We start from the raw sequence: 25,477 nt of genomic DNA, 5'->3' as shown, positions 1-25,477 counted from the left end.
TGACATTTCTAATACATTTTTCGATTTTATGCATCTTCAAAAATACAATTTTTTTTTTTTTTTTTTGACAAAATCTTTATAAGTTATAACACTGATACCAAGTAAAGTTAGTTGTATTAAGACAAAGACCCGACCCACTCCACTGCAAATAATTTCAACATATTGGAATAAACAATGAACTGCTCAGCTCAAGTAGTGTAATTGGTCTTATTTACAATTAAAAAAAAAAAAAAAAAACACAACATGTATAAAACATTAACATTCTCTCTCTCATTAATACAGCTATACAAATCACCACATTTTAAACTAAGAGGTGCATTTGATACTGATTGGAATACAAGAGCATCGTATTCATGCTAAAGCTATGCAAGATGTAAGTTTTGTCAACATTCTTCTTGAACAGCATTTTAAAACCTGTGGCTTACAATAGATAAGCCATATTTCAGATAATTTTCAGGGGGATCCCATCAGGGCAAGTCATTTGAGCGAGGCTTGAAATTTGTCGGCCAAGCTGCCTATCTTGGTGGTCCACAGACAGTGATCTATCTACAGGGGTAAAACCCAATACATGTATTATAAAAATAACTAAATAAATAAATAAATACATTGAATATTAGAAGCCCTTTTCTAGAACCTGGTCCTTAAAACTCCATGTTAGGAATGTTCTGAAGGGGTAATCTGATTCAAACAGCTAGCAATATTTTAAAGTGCATGTAGTGTATATTTAGCTGTTCTGATCACTTCATTAAGGCCATTTCCACATTCATGGAATAGCAGGTACTGTCTGCAAGACAAAAGCTTGCAGATGAAAAACTGTAGATTAACACCACAGAATACAAGTATGGGGTGTACAAATGGGCCTATATTTAGGTCTGTGGAAATCTGAATTGGGTTACACTTTGGGAGGTGAGAAGTTACATAAATATTTCAGGATTGCACCATTCTTCTTCATTTCAATTAGTTTTTTGTTTTTACCTTATTTTAAATCTTACACACCTTTGCATTTTACAAAATAAAATCTAAAAGCTCCTACCTTTATAAAAATGTTACAAGGTTTATTTTTGGTTCCACTTTTCAATTGCCCAAGAACTCCATGGCTGAACTGCAAATCAAAACAGCAAGTGTTAGAAAGGTAAATATATACACTAAAGAAAACTATTTGAATATTTTTAAAGATTGTCTTGATAAAAGAGGGGACATAGGGAACTGGACCTAAGATAGTGTCTTTATTTGCATAATGAGAAAAAAAAATCTTACTGTTTTTTTAGTTGTTCCTCTTGAACACAGCACTACTGTAAGGTAAACTTGCACGTTGAATTCAATGACAGAATTAAGTCTCAGGCCTACTGGTCTAAATTACAAAAGTGCGAATTACATTCTGTTTACATAATATAAACAATCAAATACAGGCAAAGCCTGGGAGTTAATATAGTGTATAATATTGTAGGGCATTGGTCTTCGTATGTGTGTCAAATAGATCTGCAAAGAGTAAAGTAAATAGATAAATCACCTGCTTTATTTTTATGAAATACATGCTTAGCATTTTTCTTGTGGCAACAGGTCAGCTGTAGCAAGTTCTTCCCTCTGGTATCCAGTTCTAGGCACATACTTACTGCTCTGAATGACGTCCAGCTTGCGTTGATGTGTGTGCCACCACAGCTCAGTTACAGTGGAAGGGTAATGTGGATTTCAGCTCTTTTTGTGAACATGGGGGTGGGGGGTTTGGAATGGTCTTCATTTTTTTTTTTTTTTTTTTGCTGTTAAACTTTTCAATTGCCTTTTTTGTTATTGCTTTGTTTTGTCTTTTGCTTTTATGTTATAGACCATTCCATTTCTTTATTTTTCACATCTCAAAAAAACCAAAAAAAAAATAAGTCAAGAGACTTGGAAGCAGATCAGCCACACAATGCATCATTAAAATCCAATACGTAAAATACGTACACAAAACTCAACAACCAAAACGGCTGTTACTATACATAGTAAAGCATACTATGCAAAGTAACTTATTTTTTCCTCCAAATACCTAATATACGTTTGTGGTCGTCTCAGAACTCATGAGCATTCATAAAAGTTATCCAATGTAACTTCATTCCATAATAACATGGAACCAAACTCTCAATAAAACAATTTTGGTCACTAGTAATAGACCAAATTGGTAAAGGTCATGTAACATTGTACATTACAGAAGAATAAAGAAAAAAAAGAGAAGCTTGCCTCCTACAATATTTACAATTGTCTCTTAAACATAACAGAGGTACTTCTGCTAGCATTTTTATAAACTTAAATCTTCATTAATTTCTAGCCAAACACACTACTAGCTGTTAAAAAGTATTTCAAAACAAGTCAGGTAAGCAGTCTGGTGTAGGTGCTGACAGTCATGCGTCAGGGTCTGGTAAATTATCTTCTCCATGCCCGAGATTCATTGTCGTCCTCTTCTTCATCATCATCTTGAAGTAAAGCATCATCTAGCAAGGACTCCGACTGAAGCTGTAATAAAAGAAACTAATTAATAGAGCTACATTTTTCTTGCACAATACTCACAATCGAACCTGACAATCATGAAATACAGCTGTGTATCAAGTATGAAGCCAATCTCAAAGCATTAGGTCTATCATCCAGAAACATGAATATTCATCAACAAAACAATTGCATCTTTTTTTATTAAAATAAAAGGTAACAAAGTTATATATGTGGTCTTACTTAATCCTTTTAGGGGTGCAGTCAGTCTCCTGGAGTTCTCTGGAGTGCAAAATACCACTTATAAAAGAACTGCAGAAACTTAATGAACTGAAATGCATCTCAAGGTTTCCCTAATAGTCATAGTTTAATATGTGTTTACTTTCCTGTTTGCTATTGATTTCTCCATATAGATTGCAAACAGTGGGTTCTTTAACAAACATCTGGTTACAACATCGAGACAAATGCAGCCTTCTCTGACCTCTCATTTATAATTAACGAAAACTAGCCTAAAGCAATGACCTACAGCAGTAGAATTCTTTATTTTCTTGCAGCACGAAAAACCCCTAAAACAATGAAAACCATCACTGGTGTAAACTCCTCACCATAACCCAATGGAAATAAACCATGAAACTGCAAGTCACTACCAAGATTGTTTTACATGATTTGGAAAAGTGATCACATAGTAAAGCATTAGCACACAACACCAAAGACATGATTCCCAAAAAACTGGTTTCAAAAGCGAGGAGAGTTTTAATTAAAAAAGCACAGCACATGACAAAAATTGTCTTCTAAAAAAAGAAAAGATGGAGACTCAAAACAGTAATATACAAACAAAATACTAACCTCTTCTTCATCGGGTTCTGCTTCCTCAGGATCTGCGATGGCAAGGGTGGCGACAGGCTTGTGCCATGCCAGTTTAAGGTCCTGTCCGTTAAACTGAGCCCCATGAACAGCAGCCTAAAACAGGTCAAATTGATGAATTACTTAAAAAAAAACCATCTCAAAACCAACCCCGCCTGCCCTCAAACTAATTTAGAAATGTTTTATTTGGAAAAATGGAAATGAAAACATTGGATCAGGAGGGGTATGACAGAGGTTATGGCCTAATAAGAAAAGAAATCCAACTATTTCACAAGTGCTATAATGTGTTAGAATTATGAGTTGCAATGAAGATAAAAATGCTGCCCCATTGTAAAGGACCATGCAAGCTTAATTCACTGACAGAGCACTAGTGCTGGCAGCTAGTGTTGGCAATGTGAGCACTAAATTATAGTACACTAAACTGCACAGATTTCACTTAATATTGTGCCAAAGCAGCTTCATTTGAAACTCAAACCGTGAAAAGGTGTGTACATGTTTTGTTATTGTGCTTACGTTTACAATTACAGAAAGGGCTATCCAGTATTCCATTGCTGACTACTGTGTTTTTATCCTACCGACATTCTTTTCTAACAGAATATGTACTTACAGCCTCCGCTTCTGCCCTTGTCCTGTAGGTAATGACAGCATTAAGAGACGAGTCGTCAATCTGCCAGTCTTCAATTACACCAAATTGCTTTGAAGAGAACAAAAAGAATGATAACACATTTCATCTTCAGCGCAGAGAGAAAGAAATGCCTCCCTGACAATAATTGTATGCATCTGATTTCCTCAGCAAAACTGGCTTGCACACCTGCCCTGCTCTATTGGAGTGTTCTTGGATCAATCCATCACTCAACATTCACATTTGTTAAATCTAACATTTCGCCTCAAATGCATCTTTGTTCTGACGCCCCAGCAGCAGAATCTTTCATGCTTTTATTACAAGCAGGTGTAAATAGGTTTTTGCATTTTACTAGTCCCATTACCTTCAGAATACAGTTTGTTCCAACTTTCCTCATACCAAAAACCACACTGAACATGACCCAAGTGTAGGTGTATCGGTTCTGCGTACATTAGATTCATGTATTATGTATACGGTCACAAGTTCATAGAAAATGCTAGAGACCACGTTCCCTTCTCCCCAAACTATGAGTTTCCATATAAAAACTGTGAATGCACCATGATTTATTAAACAGTATGACACATATGCACTGTATGGAAATAAATACATTTAATATATAGTATTGCTGTCAATTATGAATAAAATCATTTGTGATACAGTACATAAATATGAATTGCGTGCTAGAATGCCTCATTAACCTGTGCTCTAGTATTTCTAGTATTTTGTCATTTTTAAATATGCAAAATGTTTTAATTTTATACACAACTAGAAATGGTAGTTTGTGAACAGACAAAAGTAGCATAATTTATGCCAAATGTCATAGGAGACTGAAGAGTTAGAAAACGATTAAGCAAAACAGAAATGCAAAAAAAATTCTGTATCATTGATATGTTCACACCTGCAATGGTACTTTATTGAAAGAATCGTAGAATACAGCTTGTAAAAATACTGTATGAAAGTCCGTATCATTTACACTAGAAGCGCCAAGCCGGTCAACTTGACCGTTTTGGGTTTTAATTTTAATTACTCTGCGCTCTGGAATGTAATGTGCATGCCTGTTCATGACTTTTCCTAAATATCTCTATTGGATATACGGACGGCGTTTGAGCCGCATATGCACAAGAATTGATAATTATAAGCATGTTTACCTAGAAGCGCCAAAACCAGTCATTTTAACTGGTTATTTCAATACATATTTGTTTATCAAATATACCCTAGAATCCTCACTAAGTTATGATTTTCATACTACTGACAACAATAATACATACCCAAAATACATGCACAATATTGATATAAAATGTTCATATCGTTGTCCACCACTACTTAAAACAATGTGGCACTGGAACAATGAATGATTTACTGGATAACGCCTGTAATTTAAATTATAAACTGCAAAGTACACTCACAGCAGCTATAGTTGAGATCCTTTTACACAAACGCTATGGGCATACAAAGATAAAAATAACTATATAGTTAGCCAAGGGAGCAGAATTCAGATAAGATAAATACAATCTAAGAGAGACTACCCCCTAAAAGCATCTAAATACTTACTGCAAAATAAGGAAGCAAGTCTTCTCTATCAGGTTCAGTAAAACCAGAGATCTCTAAAGCTCTTGGGCGGTGGTCCACCACAGCATACAGTGGGGCACCTCTGCCTCTTCCACGGCTTCTAAGTGCCCCGCGTCCCCGGGCATGGCCCCCCCTACCACGTCCAGATGACAAGATTCCTCTTTTGGCAGCCTGGAAAATAAATATAAAGTAATCATAAACCAAGATTGCCATGTTATAATTATGGATTTGGATTTGATTTCTCGCATAAAAATGGTTTAACGTGCACATTTACAGTCAACTCACAAATGACAGTGTCAAACTACAATATTACTGGCTTATATTCCGATATGCAAATGTACAATGGTCCTAGAGCAGTTTAAAAAAATAATAATAAAATGTAGATCAAAAGTTAAGAGTGCCATCTCCTGTTACTGTTAAAAACTACAACTGGATGTTTTGTATAGTTGTACTTCGCTTTCCTATAAAAAAAATATTCATCCTCTTTCCCAACCCCCAGCCTCTCACACCTCTAGCTGAAGTTCTGTGTACTTTTTCCTCAGTTGTGCAACATCTTCCCCAGCTTGCATCTTCTTATACAGATCTAACTCTGAATCCAGCAGCTCTTTTTGCATCTGAGGGAGGATAAAGTTATTAATACACTTGATCTCATTTCATTTAGAACAAAACAGAAACAGTGATTCCAATGATTTACCTGAGCCTTGGTTTTCATTGTTTTGTGAGGAATGCCACTTGAGATTGCTTTCAGTTCATCTTTCAGTTTGGTTATGCTGTTTGTCAGAGTTTTCAGAGTTTTCATGATTTCAGCCTTGTCCTCTGCTTTCATGGCTTTGTTTTTCTCCAGTTTTGAGATTAATATCTATACACAAAGCAAACACATTGCTGCTGGATTCCTTTATTTGAACAGACCACATAAACAGACATCTATTTTAATGCTTTAAAAAACTACTTCTTTACAAACAGCGAACAAAGTTGGTTTGTAAAAAAGGATACAAATAAGTAAAGGTTTTTAGACGGTTCAAATAAATATGGCCATAAAATGTATTCAGTACTGAATTGAATAGTTTCTACAGTAGAGAATTATATATATATATATATATATATATATATCTATATATATATATTATATATATATATATATATATATATATATAAAAAAAATTAAAAAAATATTTTAGTTCGCAAAAAAGTTTGTTTTTTGTAAACATCCAAACATTTATTTGCTATTACTAGATTGCATTTTGCAGTCTTACCAGCACACTGGTGATGCCGGATTAAGTTGTACTGTACAAAACTTGAAGGGTGTTTGGCAAAGACAGCAAATCACACCAATGTGAGCTTGCAGATGATCACACATATTGATTTTCTAACACCCAGTGGAAGCTAGGTGTATGTTTTTGGGTGAACCCTTTGCTACAACAACCAGGTCATTAAAACATCCAGAAATCCATACAAGAAAACAGTACATATGCGTGTTTATGTGTGTTAAAAGCACATTTTAAAGCTTGGCACTAAGGAAACTATTTATTGCTGACAACATATATGAATAAACTATCTTCAATACAGACAAATACTTACCTTTTGGGTTTCAATGTGTTTTCCCACTATTTCCTGCTTCTTTTTTCTTACATCTTGTTGAAGCCTTAATGCTTCCTGCAATAGTAAATCAAGTTAGTATTCTTTCACTAAGACATACCGTCTTGTTTAACAGTCAACAATTCAAACACAAGCCTCAACCCTTTGCAGATCACACATGCAGTTAAGGAAAATGAAAATACACACAGGCACTTAATCTCACCCACCTGTTTCTTTTTCAGAGCTTCGCTGTGGTCTGCAACACCAGTGTTCACAAAAGGCGGAGTTTTCGGTATTGCCTTCAGGGCAGCGGGGTTGTAAACAGTTTTTGTAAGGCCCATAGACGTAGACAGCACCTGCAGAAAAGCAAAGTTCTTTACAGATATCATTTCTCTATTGCTACTTTATACATTGCAAATTGTCATAAAACACAGTCTAAAAAGGAAGTCACTGTAAATAATCTATTCAGCTTAACAACTATACACCTCCATCTTTTGCTTCAGCCACTAGGGTATTTTTTGTTGGCATCGCCTTGATAAATATGGCAATGACATCTTGATGGTTTCATTGCTGGAAAACATATTTGAATTAGCTACATCAGCAGCTTTTGGAAAAGAAACAGATACAGATTAAATCGAACTGGACAAGTGTTCCTAAAATACTGTCTGTTGAATCAGTATTGCCAAGCATGTTTAATAGCACATTTTATGAGTAGTCTTAAACTTGAAATACTCAAATAAGAAAAGCTGGAATTGAATAAAATCTTTGTGAAAGAGTTTCGTCCAGTTTTACCTTGCATAAGTCCTTAGCCATAATAGTATTTTTTTAATATATACACACACACATATATATATATATATATATATATATATATATATATATATATATATATATATATATATATATATATATATATATATATAATATATATACCACCAATTATTTGTATTTATTTACCCACTCCAATTTGGAATGTCAATTGTTTTTTTTTTCTCCTCACTGCAGCGTGTCCCCACATAGCACAAACGTTCTGAGGGCGTGTCAGCGTCCTCTGATCTTACAAGCCTAAAGCCAGAATCACTTTTACATTGAGCAACCCAGAGCAGAGGTGGGCAGGCTACCGATCCCAGAGAACAGAGATCTGCCTTTTCCACGATGCTGAGAAGTAGTCCTTGTCCGCTTTCCATTCCTCACCCCAGAAGCATCAGAGCCAATGTGATGCCCTGTTCAGAGTCCCCAGCAAAGTTCGGCCTCTTTGAACAGCACTATAACTGGATGAGCCACTCGGGGACCCCATATCCACAATATTTTTAGTTAAGTCTTCTACACCTTCTCCACTGGCACATCCGACACGCGAGAGCTCAGTACGGTACGGGCAAGGGTGGTTCACTGGTTATTTGTCGAGCCGAGCAAGAACCAAACCGTGAAACTCCAGCCTCAAGACATCTGAATCCGGCTATGAGCCGAGCCGAGCCAGGGGTGGGGTTAAGGATTTTTGTCATTACATTGCACCAGTCAGTACACTCCAGAAAAAAAAACAACAAATATCGCGGGCAGCAAGTGTGATGAGAGAAAAGTAGCTTTAGGATGCTTACGAAGTGCAGGCTCTAGTTTCTCTGTGGACAGACAGAAGGAAAATCTGGAGTCGTGCGTCAGAAATGAGAGTTTATGCCTGAATTTCTGACGATTTGAAGCAAATGGACATAAACTGTGGGTATGGTACACTAAACTCACATGCTAAAAAACACAAAATTCTACAACATTTCTCACCTTTGACCTAATATAAAGATACCGCTGGTGTATTAATTTTTGAACACCATTTGTTTGCGCATCTATTGGCAAACTGAGTTAACAATAATTAATAGCAAATATCTTCTGTTGTGTGTGACGTCAATAGCATGGCTCGGCTCTGCTGTGGAAAAACAACCCAGGCTCCCCTTAACCGCACCGTGAGGGCTTGGTATGGCCCTGGCGCGGTTGTACAGTGTAAAAGAGGCATTAAATACATGTGCTGCTCAGCTCCAATAATATTTCTGGCTTATCACCAACAGTCCATTGTTTAACTTCTTACCAGTACACATTATACCAAATCAAACAGTTAAGGCAAGAGATACACTCGGATATCCCCCTGTGGTGGAATGAAAAATTGGGAGGATAAAAAGATCTGTTCCTATGGAAGAACGTGTTGCTTATTTCTCTCAATGGAACCCCTCCACACACACTGCAATCAAATCAAATCAGGCAAAGTCAGGAGTAATATAAATAGCTGAACCAGAACGGAAAAACCTTCTCTTACCTTTTGATTCGCGACTGCTGATGGTTTTGAACAAAAACCCAACCTTTCTTTCACAGAAAGTTTACTGGTATTCTACAAAAAACAAAAACAACTTTTAAAGATATCTGTTTTGACACAAAAACTTATTATACAGATGTATGGCAAATTTTATGAAATGTGCAAGAAATACTGATTTAAACCAAATCAGGCAAAAATACATATTGGTATTAAATATCTGTAAATGGTTGTAAATACCTGAGTGGAAACTGTGTTTGAAGGTTGTGGCTGAGTTGGCTCTGTAGTGGTTGTTGGTATAGGACCCAATCGATCTTTCACAGACTGTTTGAGTGCTGACACACTGGGTTGCTGTAGTGAAGTCTGATGCACCTTGAGAAACAAACAATACTAACTGTATTATACAGCCTCTTAGTGTTACTTACTACACTGTGTAGGGCTACCTGCTGCTGTTTTAACAAATGTTCTTGCACAGTTGAATCTATTTTGCCTTAAATTGCTCAGGTAATCAATTATCAGTACTATGAAAAAGTAGGCCACATTGACCTATATCGACAGTATGTAGAATAACTTGTAACAAATGCTCATGAAAAGTCAACTTAAAATGTTGAATACAGGAGCACTTTAACATCATTAACTACAGTGTTGTTTATTAACATTTTATATTTGACTATATACAGTTTAAGATGTATTAACAAATTACCTGTAGTGCCGTAGGCTGCAGTTGGGGTGCAATGTCTTCTTGATGCCAGAATACCTTGATGAAGCGATTGTTAAGCACAGCTTCTGTGCTGGATATAGCTCTCTTTGCCTCTTCATGACTGGAAAACTGAATAAGGGCACCTTCAGGATTACTCTTATAAGCCACCTGGGGGGGGGTGGGGTGGGGGGGTGATACGAAAAAAGGAATTTTAGAAAGAGCATGGCACAATCTTAGAACACTCACTAATGTTACTTTGTTAGGATTAATCAGTTTAGCACGTTTACATGCATCTAGACAGCAAATATTTCATGCAACAGCAAACTGGGTTCTACACAAATTATTATTACTTAACCTATGTAAAATATCTATAGTAGTTACTCAAATGCAACCAGCGTGATTTTGTGTGACCACAGCTGCCCTCTAGTAATTCCTCTCTTAATCAGCCCTCACCTTAAAACTGCACCGCTATGCAGCTTTCATTCAGAGCACTTCATTGTTATTACTGTTTTAGATCTAATTCTAATTGCTCATCCTGCTTCCGTTAGCTGCTATCCCAGCATTAATGTCAACATAATCACTGATTGATTGAGCTATATTTCTGATCAGGATTTAATTTTGGCATGCGTCACAAATCTCTACTGATTTTGTTCTGCGTCAGTGCTCATTGGTTAATCAACTATCAGAGGATTCCCCAATCGCAGTGCTTGTCTTTGAGTGTCATAGATACTGGCTTCTGTAATCCAACTTGAAAACAGTACGGAATACTTTCTTTAGTGCGGGAACAAATATATATATGTATTCAAAGGCAAAAATCATTGTCTGTCTGCCATAAATTACATTGTTGATATAGCAATATGTACCATAGCCTGTTTTGAGTGAAAGTTTCTAAAATGCCAAGTGAAAAACCTATTCTGTCTGCTATGTGGGATTAATATTTAACTTCCAGGTACCTCCATATTCAATATCAAAATAGTCTAAGGACCCCCAGTTCATGTGATGTGGAATGACCCATTCTATACAGCAGTCAGACGGTAGTTTTAGTGTATGCATTCTAAAGGACACTGGCGCCACCAAATGGTATAAAAGTGTTATGTTAACACAAGGTAATGTCAGTATTGTTCTTGCATGTTATTCACAAGGATGTAACAGAACCAGTTCAGTCAATATTGATATCTGTTGATTAGGATTATGGAATTCGCTTATGTCAGCGCTAGCTTTTTGAACAATCAGCTATTGTCGGCGTGCTGTGAATTTCATTTGCTATATTTTATAAATTAAACAAGACTTTACTACCACACACACTTCTAAATCACTTTACATCAAGGAAACATCTGTTTAAAATATTAAAAAAGTATAAAAAAGTATAGTTTCAGTTTGATAAGGACCATCAATCTGCAAAACACTGGGTCCACAATGTAAGCTGCTGACCATCTGCATTCAGTGTAAGTTTTCAGGTTTCATACTATCCTTACTGCTGTTAATTAGACAGTGTACATTTTGGTTAATCGGGATGCTGTGTTACTGTCTAATGCAAAACACGTTATTTAGTACATTTTTTACTATTGTATTTTCAAACAAAATAATGTCTTTAATGTCTTTCAAGTGCAAAACATTTTCTAATAGGCTTCTTTTATTTTCCGAATTGCTGATGTACGCAGCTATGTAAAAATAAGATTCTGAACATAACTACACAGGGTAATAATAACCTTAGTTGAAAACAAAGTGCACTAGGACCTTGAGTAACACCTAAAGCACCAAGTTGCATATTACAGTAATTTGCACAACTTTACCTGGACAATGTCCCCTAGGCAACCCCACTATTTAAATAGTGTAAGAGAAGGATCCCATTTAATTCTTACCTGGAGATTAACAATAGTGCCAAATTTGCTGAAGTGTTCATTAAGCTTGCGGATATTATTGAGCTCCAAAGGAATCTTCCTTACTTCTAACTTTGCATTTTCAGTTCCAAACTGCATCTTCTTCTGGAATCCTAGATTGTTAGCGTTACTGAAATGTTGCCTGGTTAAGTGATCAAAATAAAACCAATCAATTTTAGGTGGGGAGGAATAAAACTTTCTACAGTGTTATATTTATTACCTTTAGTATTACCGAGGATCTTAATCATTTAAAAATTATGGATGATGTCAAAATGAGCAGCAAGACACAACGACTACATAATTATTCCTTTATAAAATAAATCACATCCATTAATCAGCAAAAGCAAAGTATTTCTTAGATTTCAGCAACAACTTTAAATGGTTTTATCTAGAAATAACATGACAGAAATATTGTCATAATGCTTTTCAGGAAGCACATATTAAATCATATTTAAAATTGTTTTTAGAGCTTACTTGTCAAACCAGGGTTTCTTAGAAAGCATCCCACTGTCTACTGCCCCTGTTGCTCTTTTTCTGGACTCTGATTCCACCACTATTCTCATGCTGTTGTTAGCAAGGTTTTCTGTGTACAAGACAGGTGTCAATATTGTAAAAACAACAGGTTAAAAAATACACAATCCATTATATAAACCAGTGATGACATAGGGTGAAGCAATTGTGGGAGGTTTAGATTGTTGATCCTGTAGATCAGGTGGTCAGGTAATCAGAATTACAAAATGGAGGAAAGAAAAAAAAACCTCTGAAAAAAAAAAAAAAAAAAAAAATAAGATGGGTCTGGAACGGAGCAGGAAAGTACTTCCAAACGGAAGCGCGTACAATTACTTTAGCAACAAGGATCTTCTTGCAGAGAGTCAAGGGAGAAAGTATGCATATCATGAACCTTAACCTTTGGCCATTTGAGTATCATGATTTTAACCAGTGCTTTTTTTCTTGTCCGATACCCACAATTGACAGTGACTCACAGATTACAGCTTTGTAATGTTTGTGAGTTTCCACAACACCGAAAATATGAAGATAAAAGTTGAAATGGTTTATGAAATGTTAGCAGTTGCAGTTTCAATGCAAGACTTACACATTCATACAAGCTACCCTTTCAGGGATACACAATTACAGTGTGGGACAGAGGATCTGGACAAACAAATGCTGTGAAGAAGCTATTCATGTTCATACCTCTTGGTGGAAGATCCACTTCCCCCAATGTCAGCCCTATTAGGTTTGGTCTTTGCGCATGCACTCTGTGTCTATACACAGGTCTTGAAGTGCTGGTTATGCTTGGTGCTTCAGGATTATATACATCAGGTTCATATGTTTCTAAAAGGAAAAGAAAGTGTTCATTTTTCAACACATTTCCAATTGCTGCCTGCTGTGTTGTATATATTCCTTCAGTATACTTTACTGGAGCCAGGGAATATAATATGAATTTACATGCGTCAAAATGTGAGTACAAGTTGTCAAACTACATAGACAGTTACGTTAGCTGTAACGATGAGTAGCTAAACACTTGTGTGGCTTAGCAAATGCTGTTGACCCAATCTATAATAATTATTAGTCACTCACACAGTGTTATTGTGAGCCTGCTTCAAAATCTCAATTTTGTTTTTAAAATGTTGCAGTGTTGTGCATTTTAGAAGCTTATCTTTTTTAGATATGCCACCACCCAAAGCAATTGCGATTATTCACTCCACAGTGTACGCACACACTATGGTCAAGACAGAGTTCATATTTTAGATAAAATACCATTCCAAAACTACTGCCCTATATTTCTATAAAAAGTTAATATCGTGTGACAATTATTTATACGGATAAAATGGCAAGTACATAAAATTATACAGAATTTGCAATAACTCAACTAGTTAGGCCACTTGGCAGATACTGCCTGTAAAGGATGACAAGTCACACATTTTGTGATCATCATGAATATTCATAATGAGGTACTCTGGGCAGTGCAAGTGTTGCATGGATCTTTATTTCTATTCAAAATCCAATGCCGTGACATTTAACACAAGTGTTCAAGTGAAGACCCGATTCTTGCCTGATAGATAGAGTCTTATGTGAAATTTTGACATATTACTATATATATATATATATATATATATATATTATATATATATATATATATATATGTATATATATGTATATATACCACACATATAACCATGTAACCTGTGTGTTGTATTTTGGTGATTTGGAACTTGACGTTTAAATCACTAATGTTTTGAACTATTTCCGTTTTCTCTTTTATTATTATTTTTTGTTATGTCAAAGATTTGTGTTCTACTCAACTGTGATGTAATGGTACGAACACTTTCAGACTTTGTCAATAGTTTATTGGACGTAGAGTTTGCAATATGGACTTCACTTCTGTCCCCCGACTTCGAACCCCCACCACCTACTGGTAATGTTGGTACAGAAATTGTAATGGAGTTTTGGGGTGCATCCACACCAGCGGGCTGGAGAGGCTGGAGAGGAGGAAGAGGTGGTGGAGGCCCTGTCAACAGTTAGAAAAGGGATGAAAAAAACAGTACTCTGCGATTGCATTGAAAATAACTAAACCTATAACTAATAAAACAAAAGAATTATAGGACACCAGGTCATTATTACTTAGGGGTGGATATCATCAATAGAGAAAAGGCCTTTATTATATCAGTTCATAAAAGCATGCAGTAATTCCTGTTCAGATGGGTAAACTACAAGATACACATTTTTGTGAACAAAAATAGTTTTCCAAGATATAGCCTTCATTATTGAAAGTGCAAGTATAACAGACAAAGGTCTTTATCACTGTGTTTCAGCCAGACACCAGGTGTAAGTGGCTACCAGGACTAGTAGATGAATGCAATCTTAAATTGCTTCCATAAACTTCACCTGGTATGCAAAACTCTGTCACATTAATAACTGGTCAGTAAAACATGCAGATAAAAATATAAATAATATATATATATATATATATATATATATATATATATATATATATATATATATATAAATCTAGAACTAAACCCCCATTTACCTGTTATCAATGGAAGGCTTGGAGGTAAAGGACTTGGAGGGGGCCCTGGCGGCCTTAAATTTATAGGTGGTGGCGTCATCATGGGGGGAGGTGGTGGAAGGCCAGGAGGAGGCGGTCCTTCAACAGGAGGGGGCTGGGCTGGGAAAGGCAGCATGCCTGGGAGATTGACATCTTCCACAACTACTGGGTCACTTCCATGGTCAAACAGACACATATCTCCTCTCATGCAGAAGCCCTTTTCTAAAAAGAAACAAAATAAAGTTCATTACATTATACATGATTGTTTAGCAGTTTATTAGATACCCACAGTATGGTATTGACATACAATTATATCTGTTATTGTGGGATAAGTTTGCAAACATGAATTGAGAGCTCTGAATAATACCTAATGCAGGAAAATTAAGATGTGCTTACAGTTGTGTTAAGCCAAACTGGGTTAATCAGTTTTGTCAAATTTCAGTTCATTTATATTGGATTGATTTACTAACCTGGATCCTGAGGATCTACAGCCCCCAGTGGTCATAGGAGGTTATTATATATGTCAAAACAAGTGCAACAGAGTTCACCTCAATCCCTACAAGTACACAGTGTCTGGAAGATCTGTCTTCTTTTACTATTTTTGCCTCAACAGAAGATCTTGTCCCACATTTTGAATGTCTACAAAATATTGTTTTGTATGTGATGTTACAGCTGTAAAGAAATATAATTTGAATGGCTCTGAAACAACTGGGATAGCTTTGTCAATACTAGGGATGCAAACTGATTATGATGGGTTTGGTCTATCAACTCTTTCAGATGTTTTTGACATCCAATCAGTTTTTAATAAAACCAAACTGTACTGTACAGAGAATGGGGCATACCAATATCCGCACGTCTACATACAGTGCTCTCTCGCTATAACACAGGTCTCGGGGGACACACAATATGAGTGTTACAATCAAAGAGGGGAGGGGAGCGCAGCGGAAGACAACACACATCTGACAAACACAAAACAAAATAACTCCCTCTCTAATGCACATATAGTGAAGCAAAAATGTAACTTTGTGAATTAACCATGCATAAAGTACCATGTAATCAACACTAGATTTTTTACAGAAAAAAGGTAACACTACCAATCCTGGAACATTTTAATTAGCAGTTTTTAAACTATAAACAGCCTGGCTAAACGGCCGTCGGGAGTTCAGTTCAAAGCAACAGAAAAGCAAACCAAGTGTGAGAAGGAGAGCGGGTTGGGAGAGGAGAAAGAGGGAATGGGCTCGCCCCAGATTCGGCTCCCAGAACAGAGATGAAGCATCTCGTCTCCCAGAGAAAGCTGCAGCTCCTCTCGTAGCAAAAAAGTAAGTATATTAGGAAAGATAACAATGTAATAGACCTAATATTTATTTAGTTTAAAAAATGAATGCTGAATAAGATGTTTGTGTTATAAAATGTCAGTGCAGCTTTCCTTCAGTTCATATACTGTATCAAAAGGGAGAGACAGAAATTAGACTGAGAAGTTGCTTGCAGTTTGAACACTGGCACTATTTACAGTAGAAATATTGCATGAATCACTAGCATAGGGAATTGGGGGACCTACTGTAGGAGGGTTATACCCAAGGTGTGTTATAACTGAGAGCCTTATAGCGAGGGAGCATGGTAACTAGTCAGTTGATTAAAAAGAGTGAGGGACTGTACATTCCTAATACTGCTGCGAATAAGAAATTATGGTAACTAAATTATTTTTCTGCGAGAGGTCTGTCAAAATAAATCAGATATTTAATAAAAAATAAGTATGTAGTTAAAACATGATGTATATTATTCTATTAATGATATACATTTGAGTTGTTTTATTAATGTGTATCTAATAAAAAGATGTGAAAAACAGAGAGAAATTATAAAAAATAAAAATAATTTCACGGGGCTCTGTCCTAGGTGTGTGTGTGTATATATGTGTGTAAAATTCAGTATTTTATATATATTACACACACACACTGCTCCACTATTGTGGGGCTGTCAATTGCACATACTGAAATCTACCAAAAAAAACAAAACACCTCACAATTTAAAACTGTCATTCTATGTTTCTTTTATAAAGATTTTTCATGTTATTACTTTTTATATTTATGTCACAGTGTTATTTTGTATTTGCAAAAAACACAATGCTTCAACCAATATGAAGCAACAAAGTAAATTAGACAAACTAAACTAATTTCAATAAATGCATTTTCTTTCAATACTTTTGCATTTGGCTTATTTAATTTACTACGTCTTCACAGAGTAATGTAACAAATGTGACATGCTCAACTGCATTTTTTTTAAAACTCAAACTTCCCGCTTGTTTTTCACTTCTTGGGTTGCATTTTGTAACAGCAGATTTCCGTTCGGGTTCACAAGCTGAGTGTTTCTGTCGGCCTGCAGCACTAGTAGCACCAGCACCTTTCATCACCAACCCATACTGAGGGCGATCAGACTCAATTAGGTAGGTCTTGTCATAACTTTTGATTTATGTTACTATATTAAAGTATTAAAGGATATTAATATGAACCGTCTACATACAGGGATGAGCTCTTGCAAATTCTGCAAGCTTGCTGGGAAAATCCTAAATGCTGTATCCCTAGGCAATACCCTAGTTTTCTGTCTTGTTCAGTCTTGTACAGATCTTTCTCCATTCATTATTTTAACCTTTAAATACTGTGACTTTCAAATAGGAAATGCAGCAGTTGGAAGATTAAAGGTAAGGTCAGAAAACCAATTCAACCTCCATCTGCATATGAATATGGCATAGGCCGAAACAAGAAGCTTATCAAACTGTTTATTTTTTTTCTGTTTATCAATTAATTGTTATCGAACAAACAGTTAATTGTGCTACACTAGGTTACATTTTAGCGGATGGAATTTTAATTCCAAAATGTCCTGTCGTCAGTCAGTGATTATTCAACTGTTTCATCATCTGACACTTAATAAAAAGATTAACATACTTACCGTCGTAATCCCTGCAGCGTTTCTTTGGTGGTGGTCCTCTCCCATACGAGCCATGATCTATTTGATCTTCATGGAATTCTGACCAGCTTTCGCTAGTGTTGTTGCCATGGTGAGTTGGTGCTATAACAGTGATAGTACTGCTGAGTGATGGGACAGGATAGTGTTCAGATGAAACCAATGTTGCTGAAGTATAATTGTTCTCCGAAGGCTCTGTTCTTTCTGTTCTGTCTTGGTCATATTTGGATTTGCCAGTGTCTCTTTCTAAAAAAAATAAAAATAAATAAAAGACATTACATCCAAAACATGAGGGTTATATAATTATTATTATTATTTTTTTTTTTTACTTGAACGTTTGTAGTTTTTACACATTTAGAAAGCTGATGCCTAATAAATCAATGAAAATATCTGCTCTCAATATAACAATTTAACAAATACCATTTTGAAAGAGACTGCTGTGTGACAAACAGATGTCAAAAATAGGAAAATAAAAAAATTCTAAAACATTTTTTATAAAAGCAGCCAGGAAGGTACCTCTGCTTGTTCTGCTTCGGCTTCTTGTTCTGCTTCTGTCCCGGTCACGAGGCCTGTCTTTGCTCTGGCTCCGACTCCTGCTGTAACTGCGGCTGCGACCCCTCCTCCTGTTGTACCTGTCCCTGTAGGAGTCTCTCCTTGGAGGATTTCGTTCGTAATCTCTTTTACGAGAGCGGTCGTCCTTTCTTCGGTCATCCCGAATTCTATTGGGGTGACGGGACAAAACTGTCAAGTGTGGATTTAAAAAAAAAAAAAAAAAAAAAAAGGAGGGGAACATGTGCTTCTTTGTATACATATGAGAACAGAGAAAAATCTCAACTGACAGTACAGCAATATCGATATCCTGCTTGTCACTCATACAGGGCATAATTGCCCTCGCACTTGGTCAGTGAAGTGTCGGCATTGGTATGGTCATACCTGCTGTCTCTGTACCGTGAACTGGATTGCTGGGGGCTGTGATTTATTCTTCTGGGGAATTTTTTTGTGTCCCTCTCATCTTCCTTGCTTACCTGCTATTCAAAAGAGAGAGACAACACTTTAAAATGAGTGTTCTGGAACACCATTTTCTTACAACATTGTCAGAATATTCTGCTTCCTTTGGACTAAGTGTTGCAAATGTTCTTAAAGGAACTGTCTTGGTAAATCATTAGGTTCCATATTTCCCACAGTACCTTATTCTTTAAAGAGAACTGTAAACTAACAATATCTTAACCATGTTTCATCACAACTGAATGAGAGGCTCTCTGCAAACATGTTTAATTGTGACACACATACATACAGTACAGACTAACTGGGGTCTTCACTGTATCCCAGTCGCAGAAATATGAATTCACAGTGGTGGATAATAAATACACAACTATGAACATAAACACACAGCAGTGCCACAAAAACTCTGTGCCCAGATGACGTCTGCGCTGTTGTCAGGCACATGAGTTTTTCCTGACTCGCCACTTCCCTTGCATGGCACTGTTTGCTTACCTCATAAAGACCGGTGCACAGCACCGGTTAAATTAAAAACAGGATACCGATTGAAAATTAATTGAATCTGCAGAATATACTTTAAATGGTGGAATAATCTACCTATAATGATATACTGCAATGTTCTGCAGCATTTAAAAAAAAAATGCCATCAGTCTGTACCGAAGACACCAGCTGTTCAATTTCTAAATGGTCTATAATGTGTACACTATTTGAATAACTGCTATTTGAATATCTGTTTTTCAGTTGCCTCTTGCTTGGTTTACAGTAAACATTAATTTATACTATAGACAAAGAAGCACAGTTACCTCATCTTTTTTTACATCATTTTTCTCTGGGTGTTGAAAAGGTTCTGTTCTTACAGTTGTCGATGAAGGTTGCTCAAACTGAGGTAGATAACTCTTTGAATTCACAGCATCGAAAAGCTTGTCAACAAAAATCTGGGTATCTAGAAACATAAATCCACAACACTAATTTATAATCTTCTACATTGATCAACACATGATACTTACAAATTAATTAAATATATAATAATTATATATGGGGGGGGGGGGGGGGGGGGGGGTTCATTACAATTCAACAAACAAACAGCCTACACAATTAATCTACACAGTACAGTTGATTTATATTATCATCGAACAAGTCCGATTAAATAGCTAAAATGAGTAAACAGTAACTTTACCTTTCTGAAGAAATACATCCAACTGGTCTATGCATAATGCTTTAAGTTCTTTCTCGGTTTTATCCTTTTTAACTAAGGCAACAACATATTTAGCAAGAGCAGATGGATCAGCATCACATCTGGGAATACAAAGAATGAAATACTGATTAGTTTTTGATGTGCATATGGTAGTATCACTAAAAAACAAACACTGAGATTTAGACTATATAAGCAAATGAGTATAAACTTCTGCAGGTATTTTCACATTTAAAAAGGTTATCAATTATTTCTTGATGCAATGCAATTCATCAAGAACTAGTTTACAGCATGTGTTATAAAATGGGTAATAAATTGAATATTAGTAGATATAAAAGATCTGGGGGGTGGTGGTGGAAGACACTTTCTAGGCTTTACTGTGTGGTACTCGTGGCTTAATAAGTTTGTTGTTTTTACTACTGGGACCCCATTGAGTGAATCCAAGACTCAAACAGGGGAAATATATACATTAAAGTGCCTAAATATCTGAAGGAATAAAAACCTGTCATGTGACAACACTGACAATGTCAAAGAAAACGCACTAGCTCATCCCAGGTATGCTCAATAGGACAGATCCAGAAATTGTAATAGCCATTGGATGTGAGAGAAGGTTGCATAATGTTCCTCTCACTATGACTGTCTGCCACAATTCTCAGACATTCACAACATTTTGTAAGGAAGTTTCTAGCAACCTTTAATTCACGATTTGCTGTGTCTCTTCTGGTTCACTTAACAAATCCTGTTTTAAACAGCCAAATGATTAATTCTCTCTCTCTCTCTCTCTCTCTCTCTCTCTCTCTCAAAAGTTTGAGTACACCTGTTTGAAACCAGGTTCTACATAATTATCTATGCTTTTAACTGTATAAACTTGTCTATAAGCACTTAATATTTCATTATATGATACCTGTACTTATATAAGCTGATAATCATAAGTGAACTGCATTCAAAAATTTAAATTTTTAAATGAAAATGTAAATCTTATCAATTTCAATGAAATGATCACCCAAAGCAAGGGGATTTCAGTCTGAAATGTGTATAACACGGTGTTAGAACTCTGGTCTAAGTATAAGTGTCTTTGTTAGATGTTCTCCAAGTTAACTAGCATGTTACCTAATTAACCTTTTGTCACCAATTATTGTTAACAGTTGAGGGTCCATGATTAGTATAAATATACGTAGCACAGGCACAAGTTTGTCATTCCTGTATATAAGGGAGCAGAAAATGGCAAAATACGCTCAGTTAAGCAAAGAAAAAAAGACAGTTTGTAATTACTTTAAGAAATGAAGGTCAATCTTTAAGACAAATCGCAAGAACTTTGCAAATGTCTGTAACTGCTGTGGCCATAACCATCAAACAGTTTGAAAAAACTGGCACTCATGAGGGCCGAACAAAATCAGGCAGGTCAAGGGTGACCTTAGAATCAGAGAACAAGTTAATTCGAGTCACAAGTCTGCGAAACCGGCAATTAACTGCCCCTGAAATACAATCTCAGCTAAATGCTACTAGAAGTACAGATGTTTCAGCATCAACTGTTTACAGGAGATTGCGTGAAGCTGGCCTAACTGGAAGAATTGCTGCAATGAAACCATTGTTAAGAGTGCAGAATAAGAGGAAGAGAATTGCCTGGGCCAAAAAACACAGAAACTGTACGTTTGAGGAGTGGAAATCGGTCTTATGGACCGATGAGTCAAAATTTGAAATATTTGGGTCCAACCGCTGAGTATTTGTAAGATGCAGAGAGGGTGAGCACATGAGTTCTGCATGTGTGGTTCCCACTGTCAAGCATGGAGGACAGTGTCATGGTCTGGGGTTGCTTTGCTGGTGATCTTTACCAAGTCCATGGCAAGCTCAATCAGAATGGCTATCATAGTATACTTCAGAGGCATGTCATTCCAAAAGGATTACAGCTAGTTGGGCAGTCCTTCATTCTTCAGCAAGATAATGACCCGAAACACACCTCAAAGTTGTGCAAGAACTATCTGGCGAAGAAGGAAAGTGAAGAACAACTCATTCTAATGACCTGGCCTGTCCAGTCTCCAGACCTCAATCCCACAGAACTTGTATGGGACGAAATGGCAATGGTAGCAAAGCTACCCACAAGTGCCCTAGATCTCTGGGAATTGCTGCAGAACAGCTGGGAAGACATGTCTGATTTCCTGCTGAAACTTGTTAACCTAATGCCTTGTGTTTGAGAGGCTGTTATTAAGGCAAAGGGTGGCTATTCTGAGGAATCCAAAATTTAGAGACAATTTTCTTTAACACTGCTTTGATACTCCTTATGTTTTATATATTGTAACATGTGTTTTCATTTAAGTATTTACAGAAACGTATACGACGTAAAAACTTAGTTTCCAGCAAGTGTACTCTCTCATATATATATATATATATATATATATATATATATATATATATATATATAATATATATATATATATATATTCACAAATAATACTGGACAGCATAGCATTCACCAAAATGGATACGCTTTTAGTATAAATGTCAGGGCAAGAGCAAAATAAAACCATAGGCTAAATTCAAGAGTTAGCTTATTCCTGCTCCCCAAAATTCCATTAACTACCTAACAAAATCTGGGTTATCAGAAAATGTATTTGTCTCGAGTTAACATCTACAGGTTTGTACATCTACCTACACCTGATAACAAACTCGGCATCATAATTCTTATGAGAAGCTATAGCAGAGTACATATAAAACACATGTACAGTACATGTGAAGGCATTCACTTGTGACGAGAAATAAACTGCAACTGACTTTTTACCATCAGTGTTTGATCATGCAGCTAGAAAAGTTTTTATTTCTTATGGGACTACATCATGACACATTTAGTTTAACATCGGTTTTGAGGAAAGGTATCTATCTGCCAGCGTGGGTTGTTTAAGGTAAAATTAATAACTCTGTTAAACGGAATTGCATTTAAAACATTCAAGGAATGTTGAGCGTTGACGTTTTCAGCGATAACTGATCGCAACACAAATTAAACCTGACGGCAAAGCTATTAAATTGTTGATTAGCGAGCCATTCTTCCGATTTACAAACTTTTTTTTTTTTTTTAACTAAAAAATAATTTGGTCGACATATTGTGGCAGAGCATCTATTCCGGCGTAAATGTCTTCATTACGAAAGACTACCCTTACACAGCGTAGCAGTGCTAAACAACAATAGCGCTACTAACCTACTGGGAGGTGCAAGTTAAAATCAATAGAGCAAGGTGGATGTACACACACCTCAGCATATATTACCACAATGTGTGCTAGCTACACGTCACATTCTCAAAAGCGGCGGGTGAATATCTGCACACCAGCATGTATGAAGTTCAATATTAGCACAGTACTTACATGGGTTCAAGCGTCTTTGAGAGCCATGATTTCAGCGCCTCAAGGTTTTCAATTATCATTTTAGAATCTGATCAGCCCTCTAAAATGCTTTCAGGGCTGAGCCCCAGCAGTGTTAAATCAAATTAAGCAGAATATAACTAAATTGTTTCCCAAAAGCAAGTTGCAATGACGGTACCGAAATGTGCAAAAAGGCCCGACAGCACCTATGCAAGGAGAAAAACGTGGGATCGTGCGACAGGTAACGATAAATATATATCTAGATTTTTTCTAGAACCGCTGCTGTCAACCACTTAAATGTAGCTTTTGCCTTATTAGATAAACTAAATTAACAAAAGCAGAAATTACTACGAACAGACTTTTTTTTGCACTTTCCAGATTGATTACTCCACGAAAAATGGCGGCTGTTAGTCTCGTTGGAAAGTGAAAACTCGCGAGATGTTTTTTTTTTTCCTTCCTTCCTGCAACGTCACTGTTGGTTTTCTAACGAGCCGGTTGGGGCGGTATTGCGTTGCGTTGTTAACTTCGCAGCGTCAGCGAGCATTCCCTTAGCAGACCGGCGTGTTATGGGAGGCCTCCCCTGTGTGTGGATATGTGTATCCGTTTCATGAGATATATTTATCTGTCATATTTTTGCTTTTGGAGAATTGTTTTTCAAGTAGTGATTTAACATTTAATTGCTAATTTGCTTAGTCTTTAATATTCTGTACATACTGATGATGTGTGGGTCATCAAGTTTTAATTAATACACTTATTATTTAAAATAACAAACATTACTGCATAAAAATACATGTTTATAATTCAAAGCTAGGCTTTTGTATATCATAATAATAATAATAAATATATATAATATTAATATATAATACAAAAAATTTACTCTATTCAGTTAAGTCAATTTCATAGTTCTGGACCTACGACAAATTAAAAAAAAAAAAAAAAAAAAAAAAAAAAAACCCTGAGATATATACTTCAGTCAGATCCTGAATTACACTGAAGGGGAGGGGCAGTCCTCAGGAGGTAATGCAGGCCTACACACAACAGTAAAATAATTTAATAATAATTATTAATAATCTATTATTATTTATAATATATATATATATATATATATATATATATATATATATATATATATATATATATATATATATATATATATATATATATATATATATATATATAGTACACACCTGGCAGGATCCTATATATATATCAAAGTTCTTATATGTGACCTGGCAGGATAAACCACTGGATTATTTCAAAGAATTTTACAGTACCATAGAACCCATATGGATTGCATCAACCACAAGGTGTTTGATAGGCTGATCCAGGGGTATTCATCAATGATGTAAGTGCTTTAAAAACTTCCAGCTGTGAGAAGTGTATATACAGAAAGACTGTATTAGAATCAGAATGAAGGTAGTACAGTATACTTATTCCATAGCAGAACAGCAGGGTGTTGTTTTGTAAGAGAGGTGGTTGAAATAATTTCCCTTTTTTTAGTTTCACTCTATTAGTTCTTACTCTATTTTTGTCTAGGAGTGACTTATTGATCTATTTATTAATTTCATTAAATACAATAATGATATACCTCGCTCAGGTTACAACCAAAGCAGTCTTGAAAACGTACCCCTGGTCTTGGTATTCATTTTTATAATTATCACTGCAGTAGGCGTTTCACAAAAAATTGATGTATTTACGTTTTAATTGTGTCGAAAAAATACAACAATAAAACTAAAACCGAGAGTCTACTGTGTTTCATCCTAAAGGACACCTAATACCGGGGAAGCACCTTGTGAGCTGTAAAACACCCATACACTGTGTTGTGTATTGCTCTGCAGGTGCACAGCGTGTTCATGTGCATAGCACACACCCAAATGGTTACAATGTATGTCAGCACGTGTAAGGCTGCCTGCTAGCTAACACGTGTCAGGCCGCATGTTAACTCCAATATAAAAGGGGGTTCTTGGGGTTC

At 36.0% G+C, this 25,477-nt stretch overlaps 1 protein-coding gene across 1 annotated transcript; it reads right to left on the bottom strand.

Annotated features, from left to right (window-relative positions):
* Positions 1–1,803: 1,803 nt before the first annotated feature.
* LOC121320922 (RNA-binding protein 26-like) lies at positions 1,804–23,567 on the bottom strand. Its single transcript, XM_041259701.1, has 22 exons — positions 23,509–23,567; positions 20,141–20,259; positions 19,767–19,906; positions 18,898–18,989; positions 18,481–18,683; positions 17,950–18,210; positions 14,989–15,228; positions 14,365–14,466; positions 13,149–13,358; positions 12,432–12,540; positions 11,940–12,099; positions 10,081–10,245; positions 9,618–9,749; positions 9,384–9,455; positions 7,315–7,443; positions 7,091–7,165; positions 6,207–6,371; positions 6,022–6,126; positions 5,495–5,683; positions 3,929–4,015; positions 3,304–3,417; positions 1,804–2,487 (listed from the first exon to the last, which is right to left on the bottom strand). The coding sequence occupies exons 1-22, from the start codon at positions 23,565–23,567 to the stop codon at positions 2,398–2,400; spliced, it is 3,018 nt and encodes a 1,005-aa protein (XP_041115635.1). The 3' UTR covers positions 1,804–2,397.
* Positions 23,568–25,477: the final 1,910 nt, after the last annotated feature.

This window comes from Polyodon spathula, chromosome 9 (genome assembly GCF_017654505.1).
Source record: "Polyodon spathula isolate WHYD16114869_AA chromosome 9, ASM1765450v1, whole genome shotgun sequence".
NCBI classification, from domain to species: domain Eukaryota; kingdom Metazoa; phylum Chordata; class Actinopteri; order Acipenseriformes; family Polyodontidae; genus Polyodon; species Polyodon spathula.
This window is presented reverse-complemented; position numbering and strand designations above follow the sequence as displayed.